The sequence below is a fragment of the Brachyistius frenatus genome, unplaced genomic scaffold (genome assembly GCF_029030835.1).
Source record: "Brachyistius frenatus isolate BFR_SWC_R1_liver_20210118 unplaced genomic scaffold, ASM2903083v1 Contig_110, whole genome shotgun sequence".
Taxonomy (NCBI): Eukaryota; Metazoa; Chordata; class Actinopteri; family Embiotocidae; genus Brachyistius; species Brachyistius frenatus.
In genome coordinates this window covers 1,115,217-1,125,000 of record NW_027210709.1, presented here as the reverse complement: position 1 = coordinate 1,125,000, position 9,784 = coordinate 1,115,217, and the positions used below count along the sequence as shown (strand labels likewise).

General features: G+C 39.6%; 1 protein-coding gene across 1 annotated transcript; it reads left to right on the top strand.

The window, feature by feature from the left end:
* The first annotated feature begins 2,003 nt into the window (after positions 1 to 2,003).
* On the top strand, positions 2,004 to 9,063 carry LOC138629020 (protein ABHD8-like). Its single transcript, XM_069712473.1, has 5 exons — positions 2,004 to 2,381; positions 5,031 to 5,863; positions 6,010 to 6,180; positions 6,393 to 6,609; positions 6,723 to 9,063. Exons 2-5 carry the CDS (start codon positions 5,040 to 5,042, stop codon positions 6,933 to 6,935), a joined length of 1,425 nt encoding a protein of 474 aa, XP_069568574.1. The 5' UTR covers positions 2,004 to 2,381; positions 5,031 to 5,039; the 3' UTR covers positions 6,936 to 9,063.
* Positions 9,064 to 9,784: the final 721 nt, after the last annotated feature.

Here is a 9,784-nt window from a genome sequence, read left to right as displayed (position 1 = left end):
CGCCATTTAAATTGCTGAGTCATATCACACTCAAATAATTTAAGTCTATATTGAAAACATCAGTCAATCACTGCGTCACTAACACCACAATTCATTTGGAATTCACTTATTTTTTTTCCAGGACTCAAATTTTTAAACAGCTAAAGAGCATTTGAAAGCAGGTCTTTAAATAGCATTTAAAATAAAATTTAATAAACACAACAAATTAAAGAAATTTAGGAATATTTTTCTTTTCTTTTTTTCTGCCATCATAGTGGTCCTTCAAAAACTGTGTCACTCCGAGATGGTAAAAGCATTCAGATCCTTTACTTTAGTAAAAGTACCACACTATAAAGAAATAGGCTATTCCATTAGAACTAAAAAGTCAAATTTTCTTGAGCTCAAAAAATCTGCCTTTGTTCAGCTTTGTGACAATGCATTCACCAGCTGTTAGAAAAATTACTCAAGAGGCTTGGTTCAAAATCAAACACATCGGACATGTATTCTTGCAAGAAAGAACACATACATGCACCCTTAAAGAGAGGTGTCCAGCAAAGAAGGGGTCTTCCCTCCTCCGTAGGTCAGCTTTTTACAGTGGGACAAACAGTAGACCATCACCCCCATCCCCTTTGTACCTGTTTTTGTATGGTAATACTGAGTTGGTTGTAGGTCACAAGATAGTCGTCAATTAGATGCGGAAAGAATCACTTGCAAATAAGACAGAAAACAAAGGAAACTTTTTGGGGCCTGAGACTTTCCGGAGCCACAATGCAAACAAGAGGAAGAGACAAATCTTTCCTTTCCAACACCAGCTAATTCAAGAGGTATTGTACAGTAATTATTGAATTTAAGGAGAATTTTCCCAACAAATGAACACCTATTATTAAAAAGAAATATTTAACATTAATTGGAGATAAAGAGTTTTTATTGGGCAGGGAAGGTATTGAAATAATAAAAATAACTACAGCCGTCAAACAAATGGAGTAAAGTAAACTTTAGCCTCAGAGAGGGAACAAATATAAAGTAAGATCAAAAAAATAATCAGGTAAAGAACAAATAATTCACATTTGTATAGTTGCCTACTTTACTAAATATATTCCATATATGCATTTAATCTGTCTCACACTGCTCCTATTTTATTGGGACACCATCTCCTTACATTGCTCAGCTCAGAGGGCCTCACAAATGTTTAAAAGGTTATGTTTGGATTAATTATTTTTAAGGAATGGATTAAACAATACGGCTTACATGATTAGAAATAGTTTGTATCTGCATCCCTTGCAGATATTTATTTGACTTCTGTCCTTGATGAGACCATAACATGAGGCGTGAGAAGATGCAGTGTTTGGGGGATAGAATTGTCATTCAAGTGCTCCTCAATACAGTACAATATTTACTTTACAAGTTTTTTGGTTAATAAGAGCATTGTCCTTTCAATGCATCAGTAGTTGCCAGAGCAGTTTGTAGTGTGATTTGTTAATTGATTTTGAGTCCCTTTATTGAAACACCAGGGCTTTGCAGGCATAAAAACAAAGCAATAATTGTTGTTTACACCAACTGCTGAACAATAACAGAAAGTACACAGTTGCTCTCAGGCTCTCCGCCCCATAAACGTCACAGTTGTCTCTTCAGTGACTGGCACGGACTGTCCCAGCAGCACTAATTTGTTGACGTGAGGATATCAAGAAGACATCATTTCTTAATCTATTAGATTAAAATGTGAAGGTCATGTCTACAGCTGCAATAAACACGGCCTCAGGTGTCACTTTATTATGATGCTGTTAAAATGGTTAAAACTCTGATGTGTGATTCCTGGATCACACATGCAGGCCTGATCATGGCCGTGTGTCAGCCTACTTAGATAATTACCCGGACCATCATTTTATCATTTCTGTCACTGACTGCAGGCACGGGCACGCGCGCCTTTTTGCTTTTCTGTCAGCCTTAGCAACAAGAAAACACGCTTCTCCCATTGGCCTCCTCCCAGTAATCAGATGTCTTCCATTCGCCTTCCTTACTGCCACTCAGCAGCGAAAATGCCCGAAGACTGCCGGGGCTGCTGCGGATTCAAGGGCAGCAGGGCTGGGTAGGGTTTGGCCTGAGTGCGCAGTGGATGCTGAAGGGAGGGGGGAAAAAACGTTTTGTTATCGTAATGGGTGTCCTATTGAAATGCAATTGGGACACTTTTATGGATGCATGCTTTCGCACAACTCGAGACCCACTCTTTTCTGTAATGGCAGTCTAATGAGGCTAATAATAGGCTTGTACTATTTTGCAGCATCTCTAGCGTAGACAAATTGTTGCGCCAAATGCAACGTTTTTCTCAGTTCAGTTTCGTCGGGCCTTATCTGTTATCTTTTGGTGCAAGTCTCTCATCACCTTAATCATCGGCGATTCTGCAGGTAAGGAATCGATTTATATTGCATCATGTTGTCTATTTAGCTGATGTTTATTGTGCAACATATTGTCAACAGCATCAATAAACGGCTGCAGGATGACTGCATGTATTTATCACTGTGACAGCGCCACAATAATATATCTATCAATAATATAAGCTGCACTTATGGTCTTAAACACAAGATTGTCCCATTCTTTTAATTTTATCTGTTCATTTACGCAACGCAATTTTGTGGGGCCTCTAGTACATCTGTAAAAATAATTTTTGGTGTGTATTTACAAGAAATCTGCTGCCTGTATTGCAGTTTATGACCTGATGTTTTGAAATGATGTGCTTGTCAGCTACCCCAGACATTTGTGCATCAGCATTTTTAACAGAAAGTAGGTTATTATGGTCTGTTGTTGCAGATATAAGCATTTCAAGTGCGGCGTTTCATGTCATGCTGCGACGCACTGTTGTGAAAATACAGCAGCACAGTGTACCAAATGTATGTTATCTTACTGTAAGACTTGGCAGACATATCAACCTATATATATTCTGCAATGCAGACCAAAAACTCAACATGGCCGAGTAACCTTCAGCCTGTCTCACTGTAGGGTTCGTAGATTTCAGACAACAGTGCCAAAACCCAGTCCTGGTTGACGTATTGACGGATTGTAGGTCAGGAGGAGAATCCCGATTTAATGATCAGTGCTGTTGTGGTCAGTTTTGTGCTACTGAGGTGAGGTGGACACCCAGACAGACAGACAGACAGATAGATAGATAGATAGATAGATAGATAGATAGATAGATAGATAGATAGATAGATAGATAGATAGATAGATAGATAGATAGATAGATAGATAGATAGATATGTTTGCAGACTGGCAGCTTCATCCAGCTGTAACTGGAAATATCTATTTTTCTCCTCTGTTAATGTTTGTGGAAAGCCAGATCCGTTATCATTCTGTGAGCTCCAGATTGTAACTAGATGTCACTTGATGCACTGACCTTCAGACCAACCTGGTCCCAATAACAACATGCCCTGCACGTGCACACATGAATCCTTCTGTAGATGAAGCTTTGTGTATTAAAAGTCAATAATAAAATGTCAGTAATACACCTTCGCCAAGATGGTGTTAAATCCTAAACCTTTACAAGTTCACTGTTTATTATGGACGTATCAGAGTGATTCTGTTTGACTGGTACATGTAGGGTATGAGTCTGAAGGGGAATAGAAGAACTGATATGTTGGACAACAACATTATGGAAACCACACAATCATGATAAAGAGAGTCCATGAATCCAACCTAGTCACAGTTGTTAATGCTGTATTCACTAAATTAAAGGTCATTCCTAATTATCCTTTAATTGTATTTTGAATCCAACAGCTGGATTTGGCTATATGTCCATGATTGAAGCACAACAATAATGAGCTGTAATCTGAAGTCTTGCCTGTATATGTCCACACTATGCTTTGTTTCACAGCTTTTTTTTTAACCATGAAACAATAAAGCCTTGCCGTGAACTCCCTTACAGAAAAAACACATGAATTTAAAATGTGCAAAAACTCATGTAATCAGATGTGACAACATGACACATGTGGCTGTGTACATATTGCAGAAATATATATTTTGTCCATGGGTAACATGTGGTTTTGGAACATTTTCATGGTGTAATGTGCAGCCATGTAGATTCACATGCGAAAACCTTTCTACATATTTTCCACGTTATCATAAGTTGCAACATGTGGTAACGTGTCACACATGCGTACCATGTGGAAAACATGTGAAACTCGTGTATTTTCTTTAAGGGACTGTAGGCTCTTCTTGCAGTGTTTCCTAGAAATAACCAGCTTGTGTTTCTATCAAAAAAGAGGACTCATACAGCTTTGTTTGTACTTCTGCCAACATGCATGCAGTCTAGTTGTGAATGGACTTGAGCATGAAAACAAAGATTGTTTTTCTCTCATCTCCACTGTATACTTTGGAAAACGTCTGTTATGAGACATGCAGTCTACAGACATGTACACGGTCATGAACTATGGCTGGTGTTTATATATATCCTGATTCTGACCATGTGAAAAGGAAGGGCTATTAATAGCCAACATGTCGGTCGGATTGTAAATGGCCAGTCTTCAGTGACATTGAAACTTTAGTACAGGACAAGTATTTTTTCTGTGTTGTTTATGACGTGGATCCTCTTAATGTTAAGCTGCTTTGTCACCCAGGTGAGTGTGTCAGTCAGTCGGGCTTTAAAATGGCTGTTGGAGGTGGACTGGACGTGAACTTGCATGCTGTTAAACTGAAAGCCTCCGTGCTCCTAGTGTGATTTATTTTCCTCAACATCGACTGTGGACTGATGAAAGTATAAAGAAGACCGTTTCATTGTCACTGTTGCTAGGAAACAGCTTGGGTTAAATTTTCTAGGAATCACGCTGCGCCCAATATCTTTTTGCTGAGCAGTTGACATTTACAAACACTGCGATTGAACACATTTGTAATGCTTGAAATGTTTCAGAGGAAAAAAAATGAGCTGTGAAAAGTAGAGCAAAACGCTCCAAAAATCCTCCCCAGTGTTCATACATGGTTTTCTTCTACCTATGCTTTATTGTATTTAAGCATCTTAGCAGTGATCTGTTTTTTTGAGTATCTTTCTGATGTTGTTTTTGCAGGGAAGTACCATGCTGACAAGCATCACTGAAGGGATACTGTGCTGCCTGACTGGGAAGGCTGCCAGTCTGGTCTTGCCCCTGGAGTCATCTGAACCTTCAGATGGTTTTGAGTTTGTTGAGGTGAAACCTGGGAGAGTTCTGCGAGTGCGTCATATCATCCCCGAGCGTCAGCCCATAGAAACAGAGGAGCAAGTTGCAGGAAAGGAGAAGACAGATGTGGACTGTGAGGTTGACGGCTCTCCTGAAGATTCTAGAAATGAAAGTGATGCCGGCGGCAGTGTCCACTGCAAGAGGAAGATCACAGTGTACCGCAACGGGCAGCTGGTGATTGAAAATCTTGGGGACGTTTTGCACTCTGAGATCCTGCAGTGTCAGGATGGGGATCTGGAGCCCTGTAGCACTGTAGAGGTCGAACTGGCAGACTACAAAGAAATTGCCTCTTCTCCGGACCCTAACCCCATTCCTCCTCCTGTTCCTCCACCTCATGGGGAACAGAAACCTGCTCCGCCTCCTCGCCGCCGTCGGCGCAAGCCCAAGCGCACAGTGCTAATCGACTCCAAGAGAGTGATTTCAAGCTGCAAAGGGACACACTCAGATGTAGCGCTCTTCTTCGTGCACGGTGTGGGAGGCTCTCTAGACATTTGGAACAGCCAGCTGGACTTCTTCTCTCGGCTCGGCTATGAAGTCATTGCGCCGGACCTGGCAGGGCACGGAGCCAGCACTGCCCCACAGATCGCAGCAGCTTACACATTTTATGCCCTGGCAGAGGACCTTCGTGCCATCTTTAAGAGATATGCTCGTAAACGCAACATTCTCATTGGCCACTCGTATGGGTGAGGATTTGTGAGATGCTTTTGTTATAAATCTTTCAGCTTTGGAAGAGTCTGTGAAGCAATTTCACGGATGATAAAATTTATTTTTCTCACAGTGGCTTACAAGTTTCTAACATGCTGCACCAATCCCGTTATATCTCTTCCAGAGTGTCATTTTGCACCTTCCTGGCCCATGAATATCCTGATCTGGTACATAAAGTCGTGATGATCAATGGAGGGGGTCCCACAGCGCTGGAGCCCAGTCTATGCTCCATCTTCCAGCTGCCATCTTGCGTACTTCACTGTCTGTCACCTTGTCTGGCCTGGAGCTTCCTCAAGTAAGATCTGCAATTATATAATGACAAAATTGACACAAGAAACAGTGACACACCTGTGTAATTTTTGTCATTGCAGAAAAAAAATGGTATTGCTTTTTGTCAAGACATTTGAAAAATATCACAGAAGGACATAAGAAATAAACTTACATCTACTTTAGCACTTTAATAATGTATGTGCTTTTAAACTATGGACCTATTTTTCTCACCTTTAGAGCTGGATTTGCCCGTCAGGGTGCCAAAGAAAAGCAGCTGTTAAAGCAGGGCAATGCCTTCAATGTGGCTCCATTTGTCTTGAGAGCCATGATGAGCGGTCAGTACTGGCCTGAGGGCGATGAAGTCTACCATGCCGAGCTGACTGTGCCCATCCTTCTGGTTCATGGCATGTGTGACAAGTTTGTGCCCATGGATGAGGACCAGCGCATGGCAGAGGTATAGTACATCTTCATCCTCATGTATGAACACGGGCTGGTTTGTCAGAATAAATGTTTCGTTTGATCTGCTTTAGTATTTATTGTAATGTACATTGGTTTTGCGGTTTCTAGATCCTCCTGTTTGCATTCCTAAAAGTTATCGAGGAAGGAAGTCACATGGTCATGATGGAGTGTCCTGAAACTGTCAACACCCTCCTCCACGAGTTCTTTCTATGGGAACCTGACATGTCCAGAAAAGACAGAAGCAAGACAGACACAGAGAAGAGCGTCTCTGTCAGTGACACTCTGCACACACTGAAAATCAATAAGTCTATGGACAAATAACCAACAAGGAGTCTAGTTTTACAACAGAACCAAGCAGAAGGCCTTTTTTGGCAGTTGGCATGCGTTCTTAAGGCTACCAGGCTGAGAGCTGTTATAAACAGGGCCGCATCTTAAGGATGCGGACGACCACTGGTGCTCCAAGGTAAAGCAGGAAAGAACATTTTGGTGAGAGGAAACAGATGCAAAGACACAGTCAGTTTCTGCTTCGCTTTTTGATACTAGTTTGTGCTCCATCGCAAAATGTTTGCCAAACGACACAATACCGGGGGGTCAGAAGGACTGTCCATTGATGATTTGTATTTGAAGTGTTTGTGGTGAAGAACTGACTACTACAAGATGCAAAAGGCGTACAATCCATGAAATGGTGTCATTTCCTCGTCTTTATCTTGAATATTCTGTAAAGTACTGCAGAGCTTCTGTTCTATATTTACACAATGGTTAACTTATGGTTGAGTCCATTTTAGATCTACTTTCAATGGAACCTGGCAAAAATGACCTACATTAAGCTGAGGGGTCAGAGATCTGATTTGCCAGTGACTGGTGGTGAAGGACAGCTTATAACAAAAGTGTTGATAATAATGATGTATTATCAAAGACTGACTGGATGGTAGTGGGAAATGGGTGAAAGACAGTAAAAATATACTAGTGTACATGCAAAATGTTAATTAATCATCTTGCAGAGATAAATTATATTATGACTGCAGGAGAAACACACACAAAAATCATTGTTCACTTGCAAACCAGCCACCTATTTACCACATCGCAAACAATGTGCGATGTACACCATCTTTAAATAAAGCCTCACAATCACAGCTATTGTCACTAAAATTGGCTGATAGATTTCCAAACTACAGCAATTTATTTTCCATATAACTCTAATATGAAATCTACATAAAAAAAAGAAGCTTTGTGTCAGTGTTAAGCACAATGTAACCGATTCATCAAGTCATAGCTGCATGAAAATTATGTAATATTCAATAAGAGACTTATACTAACTGGTTTCAAAATCAGACCTTGGATGCCAAAAGCTTCTTCTTGACTCCAGCTGCCATTTCTTCAAAGCTCTGTATTATCCTGAGGATACAAAGTACAGAGGCCCTGTATGAGTTCAGAATTTGAAAATATATGAGGGTTGTTTCAGGCAGTTCCAATATATTGTCATATTGAAAACTTCCCAGTCCACTCCTCTTTGGTCAAGTGTTCACTCTTAATGTGTAAGTATTATTTTTTATTTTATTTTGAAATAACGACTGCCATAAGAAATTGTGGTTGTATTGACCGCTTTATGCTGTTGTGTCTCAAGCTGATACATGCAAAACAAGTGTGTGTTACCCTACTACTCCAGTCCACCCTATTTATCTATTTGTGTCAGACTGACAGAACGAGCAGAAGATGTTGCTCACTGAAAGACATTCATTCATGGATGCTGCTTTGTCTCATAGTGGGACAGTAAGGTGCAAGTAAAAGCACAGTTTAATATGCTCCCTGACAGTGCTTATCTGCTGACTTGATCGTTTACTGTTTTGAGTAGCAGAGGGTGTAAATCTGTGAATTTGAAACTGGGTGTCCAGTGCTTGAAATCAAATATGAGTCAGTCAAAGGAGAAAGTCCCATTAAAAAGAGGGACATCTGTGCTCACCATGCTGGTCTGTAATATAAATCTATATATGCATTTTGAGAAAATGCGAGAAACAGGACTTATTTTATGCAACTGCAACAAAATAGAGAGAAACAGAGTGAAAAGAAACAGATCTGACACTGACAGCTCTAAAACATTATATATATTCTCTGGACTTTTCAAAAACCAACAAGTGCTGCTAATGCAATGTACTGTATGTCTCCTTTGATGTAAAAGGTCAGTAAAACTGTATGGACTACAGGGTGCACATGTACTTCCTCTTATGCTACAAGTGTGCATATACAAATTGTCAGTGCTCATGTGTGCTATATCTTTTTGTGGTTAACAAAATGTGTTAATGTATCGTTGCATTTATTCATGGAAAATCATTATGTATGCACTGCCTGAATGTAGATGCATATTACATTATATAGCCTATCAAAACAGTTGGATTCAGTGTATGAATGTGCCTTTCCTGGCATGAAATAAAACAGATGTTCACAGTCCAAAGGTGTTTTTGCTCATTTGTTTGCTTCCAGTAATGTGTTTATCTTCAGTGAGTGCTGGATGTAATTATAAGAATCCATTAAAACTTAAAATAAAAATAGCAATAATACATTTTACTTGGAAAAAAAATACAGGTACGTTTTCAAAATAAAAAAAATTGGTAGGTTAGATAAATTACTTGTTCACTGAGTTTATTAGCAGGAAATAGTGCTAAAACTAGATGCCAAATAGAAGCACATTAATATAATCAGATTATCTTGTCTAATTATATCTGATAATTATAATAACTGCACTTTTTTTCTCACCTCATAGCAGTCTAAATACACCTTCATGCTGTATGTTTGTGCTATATTTCAACATGTTTTATCTTTTTCTTAAGCGCGCTATTATTTTCACTTTATTTTTGTCTGTCAGTTACCGAGCCACTAAAACGAAATGATGAAACAGTTTAACTTTGTGATCAGTCAACATTAATCCGCTGTGTAAATCTGAACATTTGTCGTACAATTGTCTTAAAACTAAACGCGCACTTGATTTATATTCTGAAGAGCGACAATATAACAATTATGTTGGTATAAATCAAGTTTATATTTACAAAAAAACAAACAAACAAACAAACAAAAAGATTTAATCCATCACATGACGAGCGGTCAGACTCGCCTTCTGATTGGTTGAACGTGTCCCACGCGTGTTGTGGTAAACAAAATCCAAAGTGCCGTGTGCG

Coding starts and splice junctions, on each gene's coding strand:
- LOC138629020 (XM_069712473.1), top strand. CDS start 5,040: ATGCTGACAAGCATCACTGAAGGGATACTGTGCTGCCTGACTGGGAAG. Junction 6,181..6,392: donor CTGGCCTGGAGCTTCCTCAA/GTAAGATCTGCA, acceptor TCTCACCTTTAG/AGCTGGATTTGCCCGTCAGG. Junction 6,610..6,722: donor AGGACCAGCGCATGGCAGAG/GTATAGTACATC, acceptor TGCGGTTTCTAG/ATCCTCCTGTTTGCATTCCT.